Source organism: Falco punctatus (assembly GCF_963210335.1).
Source record: "Falco punctatus genome assembly, contig: scaffold_46, whole genome shotgun sequence".
NCBI lineage: Eukaryota > Metazoa > Chordata > Aves > Falconiformes > Falconidae > Falco > Falco punctatus.
In genome coordinates, this window is record NW_027660143.1 from 144,500 (window position 1) to 162,682 (window position 18,183).

Below are 18,183 nucleotides of genomic sequence, written 5' to 3' on the forward strand. Positions count from 1 at the left end.
GAATTAAGGGACCTCTCATCCAGGGAGTCAGCCTCGGGAAGGATGGGGAACAAAGAATGGATGGGGGAAAGATCTCCGTTGTCTTCAGTGATGCAGAAAGAGCCTCCGGGTGAGGACGTTGTGGCTGCAGGAGGAGACAAGCCGACAGAGTGCTGCGATCCGCGGAAAGTTGGTTGGAATTCGGACAAAGGTAATTGTTGTGGGGGGAGATCGTGACCTCTGACTCAGATAGCCCCCCGAGAGAGGGCAAGGCCCCGCTTGGGGAGCACGGGGAGCTAGTAAAAAACCTCAGCAGTGCTGTCTGAGGGTGTGTGCTCGTTTGCATTAAAGCAAGCAACTTGTAACCCATCCCGTGCCTGACTGAAAATGCATGTGTAATGCGCTATGAGTGTGCAAGTGCTCTGCTGTCCATAGTGCGTACCCTCGAGGAACTGGGTGAGCACGCTCAGAGGAAACATTCCCCCGTGCTCCCAGCACTGCCATAAAGAATGCCGGCCTTCTGAAACTTGCAAGCAAGTCTTAGAGGGTTTTTCTCCCTGACTGACTTTATGGTATCATTCCCACCATACTGGAGAGAGCAAATCTTTTTCTCTTTGGTGGTGAAAGCAGCTTGGGGAGCGTCACTGAAGTGCAGCACTTTTTTAACCTCAGGTCTAAAGTGCCACCGGTCCTACCGGGGAATACATCCTTCCTCAGGCTTTCACCAAATGGAAAGGATGCATCAAACCCACCCGACAAAGACGTCCTGTGTTTCTTTTATCTTTCCTGGAATGTGGGGACATGACCCTGCTGGGCGATCTGTGCCACCTGCCTGGAAGCCAAGAGGGTGCCTTTACATTCCAGGCTAAGAACTTACCTTCTTTTTTTCCTTTTCAGTGACTTTAGAGCCATCCTTAGGGAGGCTGTGTTAAGCTGGTTTACTGCACAGCTGGTCGCCAGTGGAGGGAAACGGTAAGCTCTGCTATCGCCTTTGGTGTTTACTTGTTACTGTGTTGCTCATTTGAGTGATCTTCTCATGCCCTGGCAAGCAGAAGCTATCACGCCACATTAGGCCTTGGTCTAAAAGGCATGCAAAGCAATATTGAAAGTCATTCTGAGATGTGGAACAGGTCCCAATATACATTTTATAAAAGTGCATCTTGGCTGCTCTTTACCTTTGTATGGGTTTTTTCCCTTTTCTCCCGACTGTTGAAGCTCTGAAAGGCGCCGATGAGCTGCTCTCCCTCAGTTTGCTCCTTTGCCTTTGGGGAGTGCTGTTCATGTTTTCTTCATGGCTTTGCAGAGGAGAAAATCCATGAATACACAGCCTTGCTTGAATTGATCTTGCTGGAAAGTGGTTGAAAGCTTATTGCTGCCCCGTCTTGCAAATGGCATACATTCTGGTTCTGATTTGATGGGCAGCGTGTCGGCTTGTCAGATAACTGTAGAACGATTCAATTGCTCAAAGCAGCAATGCTGATAGGGAGAGTTTACATACTTCCTTGCACAAAGCAGTACCGGGCTTTTTTCCCTCTGCGTGTGTTTCTGTGCAGACATGTGCGTGAAACACAGGTGTCTCTCTGTGCCACAGGTGGGACTGATGACAGCTTTTCATTTCATTTCAACTAGAATTTAAACAAAGATTCTGCCTGCAAAAGAATTTGAGCAGCTGCCCTTGTTTCCCAGAGCAAGCATCCAAGTGCTAGAGAGCAGTTTGCAGGATCAGAACCTGAGCCTGCTCTGGGTGGTAAATCCTCAGGAGAGGAAAGAGAAACCCCGATTTTTTCAATACAGATCTAGTTCCCTTAATATTTTGAGCAGCAGAGGGGGGTGAGATGGGGCGGTGTGGTGACAGGAGAGGGACAGGAGAGGGACAGAGGAATGAAGAGAACAGGGGTGGATCTGGGCAGGGAGTGGAGGAAGGAAACCCCTGCTGAAGAGTCAGCAAACCATGAAGTATTCCTATGTGCTAAATTTCATCACACTAGCCTGTTTCCACAGCAAAGACTCCAAAGTTACCCAAAGAAACAAGGAAAAGAGCAATTGGTACTAGTGATGGCAAACACGATGGAGTTCTTGGCAGCATGAGGAAATAGATAACTACTGTAGGAAGTTCAATGACCTAAACTGATGGAAATAAATCTCTGAAACATTTAGGGCAGCTATTGCGTAATTTTTATGTCTGTCTGACTATATATCGATCGATCAATCGATCGATCTTGCAGAAGACCCAGTTGCAAGACCCTACAGTAATATACCTCTGTTCCTGGTAATAATACTTAGCCCTAAGACTCAACCTTAAGACTCAATATTAAAACTCAACCTTAAGACCTAACCCTGAGACCTAAATTTAAGACTTAAGCTAAGACTTAACCCTAAGACATAATCCTAATACCTAACCCTAACACCTAACCTAAAGACCTAACCCTAGAGACTGAACTCTAAGACTTAACCCTAAGACTCAACCCTAAGACTTAACCTTAACACTAAACCTTAACACTTAAACCTAAGACTTAACCCTAAGACCGAACCTAAAGACTTAACCCGAAGACATAACCTTAATACATAACCTTAAGAATTAACCATAAGACTGAACCCTAAAGACTCAACCTTAAGACGTAACCCTAAGACTTAACCCTATAGACTTAACACCAAGACTTAACCCTAAGAATTAACCCTAAGACTTAGCCCTCAGACTTAACCTTAAGCCTTAAATCTAAGACTTAACCCTAAGACTTTTTCCTGACTCAGTCCTAAGACTTAACCATAAGACTTAACCTTAAGAATTAACTTAAAACTTAACCATTAGATCTATCCCTAAGACTTAAACCTAAGAACTAACCCTAAGACCTAACCATAAGAATTAACTCTAAGATTTATCCTTAAGACTTAATGCTAGGACTTAACCTTAAGATTTAATCTTAAAACAGCCAGAAGACATAATCCTAATACCTAACCATAAGGCCTAACTCTAAGACTTAAGCCTAAGACTTAACTCTAAGACTGAATTCTATAAACTTATCCCAAAGACTTAACCCTAAGACTAAATCTTAAGACTTAACCCTAACACCTAAACTTAAGACTTAAGCTAAGACTTAACCCTAAGACTTAATCCTAATACCTAACCCTAAGAGCTAACCTAAAGACCTAACCCTAGAGACTGAACTCTAAGTCTTAACCCTAAGACTCAACCTTAAGACTTAACCCTAAGACTAAATTGTAAGACTTAGCCCTAAAACTTAACCCTACATATAACCTTAAGACTTAACCCTAAAACTTGACCCTAAGACTCAACATTAAGACTTAACACTAAGACCTAACCCTAAGACCTAAAATAATGACCTAACCAGAAGACTGAACCCTAAGACTTAACGTTGAGACTTAACCATAAGACTTAACGCTAAGACTTAACCCTAAGACCTAAACGTAAGACTTAGCCTTGAATCTTAATCCTACGACTTAAGCCTAAGACTTAACCCTAAGACTTAAACTTAAGACTTATACTTAAGACTTAAACCTAAGACTCAATCCGTAAGACTTAACCCTGAGGCTTAAGCTTAAACTTAACCCTGAGACTTAATTCTAAAACATATCCCCAAGACTTAACTCTAAGACTTAAACCTAAGACTCAATCCATAAGATTAAACTTAAAAATTAACCTTAAAACTTAACCCTGAGGCTTAACCTTAAACTTAACCCTGAGACTTAACCTTAAGACTCAAATTTAAGACTTGTCTCTAAGACTTAACCCTGAGACTTAAATCTAAGACTTAACCTTAAGACATAACCCTGAGACCTACCCTTAGGACTGATCCCTAAGTCTTAACCCTAAGACTACACCTTAAAACTTAACATTAAGACTTAACCCTAAGACTTTACCTTAAGACAGAACCTTACGACTTAACACTGGGACTTAACCCTGAGACTTAACCCTGAGACTTAAATCTAAGACTAAACCCTAAGACTTAACACTAAAACTTAACCTTAAGACATTACGACTCAACCTTAAGATTTAAGCCTAAGCATAACCATAAGATTTAAACTTAAGATTTGACACTAAGAATTAACACTAAGATTTATCCCCAAGACTTAACCCTGAGACTTAAACCCCAGACTTAACCTTAAGACATAACCCTAAGACATAAACCTGAGACTTAAGCATAAGACTTAACCTTAAGATTTACCATTTTGACTTAACCCCAAGACTTAATCATAAGACTTATCCTTAAGACTTCATCGTAAGACTTAACCCTAAGACTTAATGCTAAGGCTTAACCTTAAGGATCAACCTTAAGACTTAACCCTAAGACTTAAACTTAAGACTTATCCCTAAGACTTAACCCTGAGACTTAAACCTAAGACTTAACCTTAATACCTAACCCTAAGATGTAACCTTAATATTTAAGATTAAGATTTAACCTGAAGACTTAAACCTAAGATATAACCCTAAGAACTAACCTTAAGACTTAACTTTAAGACTTAACCCTATGACTCTAACCTTAAGACTCAACCCTGAGACTTAAACCTAAGACTTATCCATAACAATTAAGCCTAAGACTTAACCCTAAAACTTAACCTTAAGGCTAAACCTTAAGACTTGACGTTAAGACTTAAATTTAAGACTTAACCCTAAGACTTAACCTTAATATTTTACCCTAAGACTTAACGCGAAAGCTTAACCCTAAGACTTAACCCTAAAGACTTAACTATAAGACTTAACCCTAAGTCTTAACCTTAAGACTTAACTTTAATATTCAAACTTAACACTCAACCTTAGGACTTAACCTTATAACTTAACCCTAAGACATAACATTAAGAGGTAACCGTAAGACTTAACTCTAAGACTTAACCTGACACTTAACATTAAGACTTAACCCTAAGAAATAATCCTAAAACTTAACCCTAAGGATTAACATAAGGACATCACCTTAAGACTTGATCCTAAGGCTTCACCTTAAGACTTATCCCTAAGACATAACCCTAAGACGTAAATTTAGGACTTAACCATAAGACTTACCCCTAAGACTTAATACTAATACTTAACCTAAGACTTAACCCTGAGACTTAACCTTAAGACTTAACCCTAAGATTTAACTTTAAGACTTACCCCTAAGACTTATCCCTGAGACTTAACCCTAAGACTTATCCCCAAGACTTAACCTTAAGACTTATTATTAAGACTTAAATTTAAGACTGAATCTTAAGACATAATACTAAGGCTTAACCTTAAGATTTATCCCTAAGACTTAACCCTGAGAATTTAATATAAGACTGAACCTTAAGACGTAACCCTAAGACTTAACACTATAACTTAACCGAAGACAACACTAAGACTTAAATTTAAGACTGAACTTTAAGACTTAAACTTAAGACTTAAACTTAAGAATTAAACATAAATCTTAACCCTGACACTTAACCCTAAGACGTATCCCAAAGACTTAAACTTAAGACTTAACCCTAAGACTCAAAGCCTAGGACTTAAGATTTAACCTTAAGACTGAACACAAAGACTTAACCCTAAGACTTAAATTTATGAGTTAACCTTAAGACTTAACACTAAGACTTAACCTTAAGACATAACCAGAACACTTAAATTTAAGACTTAACCTTAACACTTAACCGTACGACTTAACCTTAAGATTTAACCCTAAGACTTAAATTTAAGACTTATCCTTAAGACTTAACCCTAAGACTTAAATTTAGGTCTTAACCTTAACAGTTAACCCTAAGATATAACCCTGAGACTTAACCTTAAAACTTAACCCTAGGACTTAAATTTAAGACTTAATCTTAAGACTTATCCCTAAGACTTAACCCTGAGACTTAAACCTAATACTTAATCTTAGAGACTTAACCCTTAGACTTAACCTTAAGGCTTAACGCTAACACTTATAATTAAGACTTGAGCTTAAGACTTAACCTTGTGACTCAACCTTAAAAACTGAACCTGAGACTTAACCCTAAGACTTAATATTAAGACATAACCTTAAGACTTAACCGTAAGACTTAACTCTTAAGATTAACCTTAATTCTTAACCTTAAAACTTAACCCTAAGACTGAACTCTAAGACTTAAGCCTTACACTTAAACTTAAGACTTTATCTTAAGTCTTTACTCTAAGGCTTATCCCTAAGACTTCATCCTATCTTAACTTAAGACTTACCCCTGAGACTTAAACTTAAGACTTAACCCTGAGACTTAAAGATTTTAACACTAAGAATTGACCCTAGGTCTTAAATTTAAGACATAACATTAAGACTTAACCCTAAGACTTAACCTTAAAACTTAACCCTGTGACCTAACCCTAAGACTTAACATTAAGACTTAACCTTAAGACTTAACCGAAAGATTTAACCTTAAAAATCAACCCTAAGACTCAACATTAAGACTTAACCCTAGGACTTAACACTAACACTTAACCCTGAGACTTAGCCTTAAGAAGTAACCCTAGGACTTAACCCTGAAACTTAACCTTAAAACTTTAACACTAAAATTTAAGACTTAACCTTAAGACTTAACCCTGAGATTTAACCTTGAAAGACTTAACCCTAGGACTTAAATTTTAGACTTCACCCTAAGACTTAACCCTAAAAGTTAACCTTAAGACTTAACCCAAAGACACAACCCTCATACTTAATGTTAAGACTTCACCTTAAAACTTACCCCTAAGACTTACCCCTGAGACTTAATCTTAAAGATTTTAACCCTAAGAATTAACCCTAGGTCTTAAATTTAAGACTTAACCCTAAGACTTAAACATAAGACTTAACCCTAAGACATAACCCTGAGACTTAACCCTAAGACTGAACCCTAAGACTTAACCTTAAGACTTAACCCTAAATCTTAACCCTGAGATTAACCTTGAGACTTAACCTTAAGACTTATCCCCAAGACTTAAAATTAAGACTTAAACTTATGACTTAACCATAAGACCTAACCCTGAGATTAAATCTTAAGACTTTAACCCTAAGACTTAATAATAATACTTAACCTTAAGACAAAACCCTAAGACTTAACCCTAAGACATAAACCTAAGACGTAAACTTAAAGATGTAACTATAAGTCTTATCCTTAAGACTTAACCCTAAGACATAACTCTAAGACTTAGTCTTAAGTCTTAACCCTAAAACTTAACCCTAAGACTTAACCCTAAGATTTAACCATAAGACTTCACCTTAAGACTTAACCTTAAGATTTAACCTTAAGACTTAACCCTAAGACATAACCCTGAGACTTAACATTGAAACTTAGCCTTGAAACTTAACCCTGAGACTTAACCCTAAGAATTATCCCCTGTTGCGACGGAGGGAAGACACAGTCACTCAATATGAGTGATCAGCAGACTTCGTTTATTGTCCCTTACAGTCACCTTTTATGCCTTCTTATAATTAGCTCATACATATTACAAAAGTTAAGCTCATTATTGGTTAGTTGCCTAAATACCAAGCCCACCCCTAGTTTCTTTTCTGTAGTTATCTGTTCCCACCTGCAACATTCTTTTCCCACCAAAATCTTCCTGTTATTGTGTAACTTTTGCTTTACTTCAGATAAGCTGAGAGCGATGTGCATTTTTGTCCAGCCAGCTGGACTATGTCTATGAGACCTTTTTCAGCTAGCCAGTTATCCACAATTCCCCCGTTTTTATTTTGGGCGACATAGGCTTGGTTGACCATTTTCAATAACAGTGTTTTAACACAGGAAAATACACGGCCAACTTATAAAATCTCAGTTCAGAAGTATAATTCCAGAAATACTTGAAAAATAAAGTTAGCTTGAAGCTTTAATTTAGATGCTCTTTTCTGTTCCAGTGATATAAAAAGTTTAAAAAATTCAAAGGTAATTTTAAAGTTCTGAACATGGACTAATGCAAGCTCAAAACCCAAAAAGAAACCAAACTGATGTTTGACTAGGAATATTTGCAAATACTTTAGTGGAAAATCCCTGACCATTAACAATTTTCTGTCCAAATAACAACTGCCCTTATGCAACCAACCAGTCCATACATTTTCTGAAGAATACCTCATTGATATCGAAGAATTAACAAAGGGAAAAAATTAGTTCTAAGCTATATACATTCATAAGTGGATTTTTCAACAGTTACATACAGATTTACACACTAAGCCATAATGGCTTGTAGGTGATACACACAAGAAGAGTACCTTGCTTATCTGTCTGAATGTCTATGCTAAATTTGACAACTATGCCACAAGCCAAGCCTACATGGGTGCTGTGTGTTATGCACGTTCCTTAACAAACAGAAGTATAATAGACAAATTCCCAAGATCTAGTCCCCAACCTAATTATATTATTTTGTAGCCAATTAAGGAAAATAACACAAATGTGCATATCTACGTGTGCACACACCTTTTAGTTCAGAACCAATCTGTGATAAAAGGCCTTAGCCTTATGGCATCATCGAATCTTAACGAGTACAGTAATTAAAAATGCAGTCTTACTGTAAGTGCGATTTATGCTGACATTCCCTCAAATGCTACACGTGAGTATTTCTCACTCAACTGCCTCAAGTTAAAATAGTAGTATTTGTTAATATGTATTAAAAAATCATCAATTCTCTACAATAGCAGTTGACTTCCATAACACTATGTAAGCAAAAGAGGCTTAAGATGGGTTTTCTGAATACTAACAATTTATTTTAGACTGTCTAAACTCAGGTCTTGAAAGATTTCACTCTGCCAGACATAGAAACACTGTTGCACTCCAATTGTGATATCCCTTTTCCCAAGTTGTCGCATGCACATCTCGCTCAAGCAACATTATTGTCAAAGTTTCTCTTTGCTACATAAATGCATATTGCACTTGTAGATATAAAAGACAGCACCCTTACTTAGATTATTACCTTATTACCTCATAACTCTTAGTATACCTTGTATCTCTGATTTCATCACTTCAAAAATTCACCAGTAGCAGATAAAACCACAGCATCAGACTAAACTACACCTTAACTGCTGATTCAAATAAGGGCATTCTCTTCAGATATGCCTAATGCTTACAAATAATTTTGGCTGGTTTTGATCAAAAAACTATTATTACAATAATGATCAAAAATAATAATCCCGTTTGCAAAATGCCTTTAAGCCAGCCTCCTAGTCCCAACCAATTTCCACATTCAGAATACAGCATAAATACAGAATACAGAATAAATTATCTCCATCAAGGCAAAAAGGCTTCTCTTTAAGCACAGAGATGTTTGCTAGTTCAAGGCAGAAACCCATTTCTTGTAGAGGACATCTGAAGCACTTTTTTTTTTTTTTTTTTGGTGGGTTTGTAATCAGTTCCGTATTTTTCCTTGAGAAGCTTAAGCTGTTCCTCTTGTTTCAGGAGTGTTTTCAACTCTGATTTGTCGAATAGGTCCGTATTTCCCAAACATATCGTACATTTCCTCCGCTGTGATTTTATACGGCAGGTTCCGAATATAGAGGATCCGATTGACCTCTGGGGGCAGCCAGATGTTAGCTCGCTTGGCCGCTTGCATCGCCATGGCACTGATCGGGGGGGGGTGGGGGGGGGGGGTGCCTTGGATGGAGAGAAACCGCGGCCGGGAAGGGGCCTGCCGGGCCGTGCGCCGCTGCTTGCCACTGCCGCGGGGGTCCCGGATGCTATCCCATACGCTAATAACCCGGGTAATGCCTTGTTACAATCTATGTCCTGCACGCTCCGCTTTTCTAAAAAGCATATGAGCGAATCGTACGTCGCTTGTCTCTCCATACCTTCGTCAGCGCTGTTGCAGCCTTTGCGAGACTTCGGCGACGCGTGGCCGGCGGGACCCTCTGTAGGTGCTCCCGGGCGCGGGGACTGTGCCCTTCCGCCTCCTGCGCTGCTTTCAGGACCGGTACCCGAATCTCCGTCGAACCGTGGCTCGCAGGTTCAGCCCTCTCTAGGGTCCCTGTTCGGGTGCCATTTGTCGAGACGGAGGGAAGACACAGTCACTCAATATGAGTGATCAGCAGACTTCGTTTATTGTCCCTTACAGTCACCTTTTATGCCTTCTTATAATTAGCTCATACATATTAATAAGCCCGCCCCTAGTTTCTCTTCTGTAGTTATCTGTTCCCACCTGCAACATTCTTTTCCCACTGCAGTCTTCCTGTTATTGTGTAACTTTTGCTTTACTTCAGATAAGCTGAGAGCGATGTGCATTTTTGTCCAGCCAGCTGGACTATGTCTATGTGAACTTTTTCAGCTAGCCAGTTATCTGCTGCGGGCATTCTGGGCGAGCGGGAGTCAGATTCAAATACTCATGGAGTTCAAGATCTGATCCGTTTATTGTACAAACCAGGCACACTTTTATAAGGCACTCTATAAACGTGTGATAATATGATTGGCTATCTTACAAGCGTATAGTAATATGATTGGTTAACAGTTGTTTATTAGCAAGATTTCTGTTTCTACTTTTTCAGACACGTAGGCTCCTTCCTGTTGTTTCCCAGCTCCTCTTATCGCGTCCTTGCTGGCCCTGGCCTTGTGCAAGCATTCGCAATTTGTTCCTCCCTCTTCATTCCACTGTTCTGATCGTGCCCTCGTCTTATTTCTTCAGTATTTTTCCACTTGCTTCAAAGTTCAGTATAATCATTCAATACAGCAAGAGCCCCAACACCTCCCCCTTTCTTTTTAAATACAGCATTAATACTGCGTTCCATACAGCTTTGGAAACATTGTAAAAGACAAGGCACTAAAAGTAACAAAAGAATAACAAACAACAATATATTATGCAAAGCAGAAGCAAAAGCAATATTCATTAGGCCTATTTCTAAAAATAATGCCATCGTTCACATTTACAATAATGTTGTATTATATGAGATTCAAAACTTTTTCTGATAATGCGAACCCAGAAGATGAGTTCGTTTCAATGTTCTGCTAAAAATATCTGTCCGAAGGCTTCATAAGATTGTAAGGCCTCGTTTATACCTGAAAAGTAGGGGCATGTGTCCCAGTAAGAAGGGAAAAACCGCCGGAACCAAAACGTAGGAAAACCTTCCGCCTATATGCTCCAACCCTTTTACAATATCCACAATATAGAGTAACTGTTGAATTACAAGAAGTAGCACATATAGGACAAGAATTTTCTGTTTCTATCGGTCCTTGCCCAAAAAGATCCTGCAACGCACGCACGATACGGTCACAGTGTAACAAAGACAATTCACCGGAGGGTAATTGACATTGTATCTCCCGAGGTAACTGCTGCAAGATGGGCAGAATAATGTATGTTAACTTATCTACAAGCCGCTTTTCTTCATTTGGTCGTGGCGGTCGGAATAACCTTTCTCGATGCTGTGCCCACTGAGCCCACTGATCCCTCCTATTCATTTAGGAGTCAATCCTGTCGTAGTCACCCTGCTTTTTCTTTTCAGTGGGTCGGTTTTCAATCCACGGGCGAACCCATTTTGCCGGAATCCACTTGGTCACTGCCCCTGTGGAGATACATGCATAACCCCGACCCCACGTTAATAAATTATGAGGTCCTGACCAACAATTTGAGACAGGGTCAAATACCTGGACAGCTATGTCACGATTCGAAAAATCGTTGGGATTGTTAGAAAAGTGATAGAAAATCGGCTGTTCAGTACATTCCGTTCTGGGATTCAACCAGTTCAGTACATAGCATGCTTTTGCCACTATTACATGAGGACTCCTCTCCCCCTCTTTTCGAAAAACAGACAGGTAATGTTTCAATGATTGATGGGCACGTTCAATAATTGCCTGACCACCAGAATTATTCGGAATTCCGGTAACGTGCTTCACCTGCCATTGCAGCAAAAAGGTCTTTATTCTGGCACTAAGATATGCAGGGGCATTATCTGTTTTTACCATATCTGGGCGGCCCAGCACAGCCGTGGCTGACGTCCAATGCTGAATGCAGGCAACAGCATTGGTAGATTTATGAGCAGTCGCCCAAATAGCTTTCGAGCAGGTATCAATTGTGACATGGACATATTTAAGTACTCCAAATGGGGTGAATTCTGTAACATCAGTTTGCCAGATTTGTCGAGGTTGTAACCCTCTAGGATTTGTACCTTCCTGTTGAAGAGGTGTTAACCTGGCACAATCAGGACAGGCCGCTATGACAGTCCTAGCGTCTTGACGAGACAGACCAAACTGTTTTTGGAGAGACCGGGCAGATTGGTGAAAAAAGGCATGTGACTCTGTTGCTTGTTTTAGAGGAGAATTTTGTAATACTGGGGATGCCACCTGAGTGTCTATATAAGCATTACCTTCTGATAAGACACCAGGTAAATCCAGATGACTTCTGATATGCGTAATCCACCAAGGAAATTGTCTAAAATTTATTTCATTCCACATCTGAATAACTAGGGCCATAAGTCTGTCATTCGTAAAAGACCCTAAAAGGGAACGCGAAAGACGCGAAACTATTCCAACAACATATTTAGAATCACTTACAACATTAAGGGGGACATTGCGAAATTCCTGAAACACCATTAACACTGCTCTTAATTCCAAAACTTGAACTGAACCTTCCATTTGTTCTATATGAGAAATCCAATTGTTCCTGTCATCCCTATAGGCATAGCCACACTTTTGAGTTTTGCTACTAGCGTCGGTAAAAACCTTAAGTGCATTTTTTATAGGATTTTGTTGCTGTAAAGATTTTTCCTCCAATACTAAGGAAGTTTTAAATAAGGGGTGATTGGGATAATGATTCTGGGATCAGCGGGTGATGAGCCACCCTTCAATAATGCCAATAAAGGAGCCAAATCCATATTGGTAATACCACAGAAAGTTCTTAACCATTGAATGTCTCCGACTAGTTTCTGGACATCGTTGACGTTTTTTATATTTGGGACACTAATAATTTTTTGTGGCTGGATTCTTGTTTCTGAGATGCGCAGACCAAGATAATTCCAGGGCGCTAGTTTTTGTACCTTTTCTTTTGCTATAACCAATCCAAAGGTATGCAGACTCTGTATAAGTTCCTGTTCTTTTTCAGGGGCTAGTGTGTGAGGGCTGGCTATTAAGAGATCATCCATATAATGATAGGTAATAAGGTTAGGATTATTCTCTCTCCAAGATTGTAGAGCTAAATCCACAAACCACTGACATATTGTTGGGGAGTTTTTCATACCCTGAGGTAGTACAACCCACTCATACCTTTTTGCTGGAGCAGCACGGTTTATAGCTGGTACTGTAAATGCAAATTTTTCACAATCATCCTCATGCAGAGGAATAGTGAAAAAACAATCTTTTAAATCAATAATTAATAGGTCCCAATTTTGTGGTAACATAGTGGGAGAAGGCAGTCCAGGCTGAAGGGCACCCATGTCAACCATTTTATTCCATGGGCTAACAGAAGGTCTGATGTGGCCTAAATCCAATTGTTCTTGGACTAATTCTTGAATGTGTTGCAGCTTCTCTTGAGGTAAGGGCCATTGATCAACCCATACGGGAGTTTCTGATTTCCATTTTAATTTTAAGGTTGGGCGAGAGCTGCTATCAATGGCCCCAATCAAAAATCTGTAGAGATTCTCATTCCCCATTGGGAAAGTACATCTCTACCTAACAAGGACAAGGATGTGTGTAGGACATAAGGTTTTACCCATGCTTGATGTCCTTCTTGATCCGTGAAAAGAATGAAGTTTTTACTGACCTGTGTCAGACGACTTCCCCCAATGCCTGAAATGGTTGAACCCGCACTATCTAATTCCCACATGGTAGGCCAAACTGAAAAAGGAAGAACAGTAACATCAGCACCAGTATCAATCATCATTGAAACATTAGGAAGATTTACACTTCGTGGACCAGATATCTTAACATTACATTTTGGCCACTCGGCACCAATAAGTTGACAAAAGGCAATGTTAGGCATACCCGTTGAGCCAAATGCACCTTGACCCCTGTCCTTTTCTCCTTTTTGAGGGACAGTAGCTTGGAATGGAATGAGCTGTGCAATAGTTCTTCCTGCTGGAATATGAACAGGTGGAGAAAAAACTTTTACCATAATTCCAATAGGTCCGGTATAATCAGCATCAATACAACCAGGAAGAACAAAAATCCCCTTTCTTGACACAGAAGAGCGTCCTATAAGGAGTGCAGATAAACCATAACCCAAAGGACCACTAACTGTAGAAGGAAGTACATGTACCTTTTCATCAGTGATATTTACAGGTTCTGCCACGGCCAAATCGACTCCTGCGCTTCCTCTGGTGGCTGAATACAGCTCGCCGAGGCAGCCATGAAATTTGTTGGGTTCTGGGGATATTTCTTGGCCGCGTCCCTCAGAACGCGGCTGTTCCCGTTTCCCGGAACAAAGAGGGGTGTACCATCTTTTCTAAATTTTGAGCGACAATCGGCCGCTTTATGACCAAATTTTTGACAATGCAAACAATTTCCCTTCAACAGAGACTTTCCTCCTAGATTCTTTTTGCAGTCACGTTTAAAGTGACCTTCCTGTCCACATTGATAACATTTTGGCTTAGAACCCTGGTCCCCTCGGCCTTGTACCTTGTTGATGTTTAGAGATACTGCTAGAGCATTGGCATGTATTTTTGCCTTTTCCTCTTCCTCAACCAAAGGAGCCCTTGCGCATGCCTCTATCATTTGAGCGATGGATGCCCCAGGGGGTAAGGATGCTATAAGTTGCTTACAAGTGACATTTGCATTTTGTACAGCGATCTCTTTAGTCAACAAAATCTTGAGATCTGGAGTGACGTTAGGAGCATTATCAATGGCGTCTCTTAACCTGTCAACAAAACTAAAAAAAGATTCATTAGGTTTTTGCAAGATTTTGGTATATGGTAAGGTTGGTGTATGCAATTGAGGTAACGCCAAGAAAGCTGCTAACCCAGCTTGTTTCGATTGTTGTAACACCCTGGGATGTAACGCTGCTTGTGCAGCTCCATCACGATAAGGACCTGTACCCATTAAGGCATCTAACGGCGCTACTTGTAAGGGATCTCCTTGTGGCAATTGAATGTTTTCTAAAAGTTTCACCTCTAGATTCTCCTGCCACTTTGCTAACCAAAGCATGAATGTTGTTGGAGACAGGATAAGCTCCATAACTGCTCTTAGGTCGGCCGGCACCAACTCAGTATACTTAATTAAGGCTGTTACTTGATTTCTCACTAATTTATTATTATGGCCATACTGCATTATAGCTTTTTGAATGCCCTGCACCAATTTCCAATCCAGGGGTTCCCATGTCGGCTGACCCTGTCGCAACACTACAGGAGCAGCTAATGGGGTAAACGAAAAATCCCCTTCTATGGTACAATTCTCTACCAGGCCCCTGTATCGCCTTCGAGGGTCAAAATTAGGGTCTATAGGTACCGCGCGTGCATCTTGTTCAATTTTATCCCCCAGAGCCTCTAACCCCTCAATTATAGCCTTATGGGCACTTTTATACGCCTTTTTAACATCTTTCTTTTTAGAGTCCTTGTCGAGCCTCTCCATATGATGTAGTAGGTCGGACATCTTCTTTTCCTGCTGTCGCAGCTCTCTCCGTAGTGCCGAATAAGGCGTCGGTGCTGCCTCTTCATCACTACTGCAAAGACTGCCGCTTTCGGGAGGTAAAGGAGGCAGATTGCCAAACGGTTCAGGCTCAGTCTCCATTTCCTCCCCTGGTGGAGCTGTGGGCTGTGTTATTCCCATCCCAGCAGTCTTACATCCAGTACTCGTAACTGCCGGTATTAATGTCTGTCCGCCGCTTGCCATTTGTTCCTTTTCAGGACACCAGGGTGGCAATTCATCATCTAATCCCCACACTATTCGTTCAGCAGTAGTCAGTACTGGATAAGCTTTAGATGTATAATCGGGGGGATTTTCACACGGAGGTTGCCCCTCTGGCTCTTCCTCCGACTGGGAGGCAGAATCGCTGGGAGACCGCACTGCAGCTTTAACAGCTGCAGCGACTTGTGCCTCGCCGTGTAACTGCGCGATCATACCCCGTACAGCCCGATACGTGCGAGCCAAAGTCTTTACCCCCTTAGTCCCGACTTGCACAGATTCCCATAAGTCCTCTCCCACTTTCTTCCATGTTTCAGTACTATATACATCTTGCGTAGAAGCAAGGAAACCACGGCGGCGACTCCAACATAGCAGATCAATTACTGCCTGCCGTGAGACTGACGTTTCAGTTTTCTCTGCCAGTTTCATTAAACTGTCTACGATTTCTTTCTCCACCGCTGATGCAGTGATCCCCATCCTGCTTAAGTTTCCTGACTCACCGGTCAGCTGTGCACGTTCCGCCTTTCTTCGGGCGCCCAGCTCTCTCTCCGCTGGCAGCAGGATCCTCGCCGGCTCCGCAGCTTGTAACACGATCCTTAATGAATCCTCCTGACTTTTTTGACCGATCCACCCGTCAGGGTCACCAGATGCTGCGGGCATTCTGGGCGAGCGGGAGTCAGATTCAAATACTCATGGAGTTCAAGATCTGATCCGTTTATTGTACAAACCAGGCACACTTTTATAAGGCACTCTATAAACGTGTGATAATATGATTGGCTACTTTACAAGCGTATAGTAATATGATTGGTTAACAGCTGTTTATTAGCAAGATTTCTGTTTCTACTTTTTCAGACACATAGGCTCCTTCCTGTTGTTTCCCAGCTCCTCTTATCGCGTCCTTGCTGGCCCTGGCCTTGTGCAAGCATCCGCAATTTGTTCCTCCCTCTTCATTCCACTGTTCTGATCGTGCCCTCGTCTTATTTCTTCAGTATTTTTCCACTTGCTTCAAAGTTCAGTATAATCATTCAATACAGCAAAAGCCCCAACAGTTATCCACAATCCCCAAGACTTAAACTACAGACTTAACCTTTAAGACCTAACCCTGACTCAACCTAAAGATTCAACCTTAAGTCTTAACCCTGAGATTAACCTTGAGACTTAAACCTGAGATTAAACCGTAAGACTTTAACCCTAAGTCTTAAACTTAAGACTTTAAATTAAGACTTAACCCTGAGATTTAATCTTAAAACTTTAACCCAAAGACTTAACCCTAGGACTTAACCCTAAGACTTCACTGTAGGACAAGGCCTCAAGGACAGGAGTCCAAGTACTGATAGCCTGATGAATAGAGACTTGTTAGAACTTGTAGGGCACAAGCCCTGGGAACCAAGGAACAAGCTAACTGCAGACCCCTGAGCCATTACAGCTGAGGAGGCGACCAGACGGACAGAGAAACAAGTAGCCAGATAAGGGAATGGATGGCGCCGATATGTAACTTTGTTAATCAAGAAAGCCGTGTAGAAAGAAACCCCCTAATTTTGGAATAGAAACTGTTGCTATGTCAAGGTAAACTAATAAGTTCCTATTGTTTCAACCGTGTGCCTTAAATATCAACCAATCCCTGTTTTTTACGCTTAAGATTTAACCAATCAGTGTGTAATATGTAGAAAGTAGAAACGTATACAAGTGTAAGAAAATCACTAATAAATGGACATTTGCTTGCATCAAGCTGCGTCCCGTCTCTTCATTCGCTGCAAATTGGTGACCCCGACGTGATCTGGTGAAGGATCTGACGTGGACGGACTCTCAAATCGCCTGACTGAGCGACATGCAGCAAATCCCACAGAACTTTGAATGAACCGCTGAAAGGAAGCAGGAGCCGGCCTGAAATCCCTCCGGAGTTGAGAGGTGAGCTGTGGGAAATCCGTAATGGGGAATCAGGCTTCGTCCCCAGAAAGAGACGTTTATGAGCTTATGAAAGGTCTCCCTAACAAACATGAGAAAAGTATTTCTGAGCATGACCTTAAAGCAATGCTTAAGTGGGTGCAAGTAAATATGCCTGCAGTGACTGCAACTACAATTTTCACGCGGGAACTTTGGGACGATACAGGGGTGAAATTGTGGGATTCTGCGACAAAAGGCAATACTGAGTCCCACCGTCTGCTCTCTTCGTGGAGAGTTATTTTTGAGACTCTGAAAGCACAAAAAGAAAAGGCAGAGGAAGGAGAGGAGGAGGAATCGCAAGCTCCTCTAGCCCTTTCCTTATCAGCCTCTAAATCACAGTGCTCTAAACCCCTGGGTGTCAATGCCGTGGAGTATCTGCCAGAAGAAGACCCCTTTGACCCAGGACTGGTAGAGCCTGAACAAGAACCTGATTTATACTCTCCTGATCTACGTGATGTGTGGGCAAAAATAAAGAAACAAGCCTTAAAGGAGGGGGATCTAGAAATGGCTAAAACTATAGTTGCTCCGGTCTTGTATTCTCAGGGTCGGGCAGGGGGAGCACGA

General features: G+C 41.0%; 1 protein-coding gene and 1 long non-coding RNA gene across 6 annotated transcripts; both read right to left on the reverse strand.

Annotated features, from left to right (window-relative positions):
• Window positions 1-2,418: 2,418 nt before the first annotated feature.
• On the reverse strand, window positions 2,419-6,752 carry LOC308057829. Its single transcript, XR_013925479.1, has 3 exons — window positions 6,732-6,752; window positions 2,486-6,003; window positions 2,419-2,433 (listed from the first exon to the last, which is right to left on the reverse strand). It is a non-coding gene; the product is annotated as an uncharacterized lncRNA (long non-coding RNA).
• A 4,195-nt stretch (window positions 6,753-10,947) lies between these two features.
• On the reverse strand, window positions 10,948-16,481 carry LOC308057821 (endogenous retrovirus group K member 113 Gag polyprotein-like). Of its 5 annotated transcripts, none has more exons than XM_080411857.1 (3): window positions 13,822-16,094; window positions 13,601-13,674; window positions 10,948-11,408 (listed from the first exon to the last, which is right to left on the reverse strand). In XM_080411857.1, the coding sequence occupies exon 1, from the start codon at window positions 15,889-15,891 to the stop codon at window positions 14,113-14,115; it is 1,779 nt and encodes a 592-aa protein (XP_080267983.1). In that variant the 5' UTR covers window positions 15,892-16,094; the 3' UTR covers window positions 10,948-11,408; window positions 13,601-13,674; window positions 13,822-14,112. The 5 variants fall into 5 exon arrangements, 4 of the variants coding, with proteins under 4 accessions (XP_080267983.1, XP_080267984.1, XP_080267981.1 ...); XM_080411858.1 differs by having other exon boundaries at window positions 13,789-16,094; XR_013925477.1 differs by lacking the exons at window positions 10,948-11,408; window positions 13,822-16,094 and adding an exon at window positions 16,176-16,481 and having other exon boundaries at window positions 13,556-13,674.
• Window positions 16,482-18,183: the final 1,702 nt, after the last annotated feature.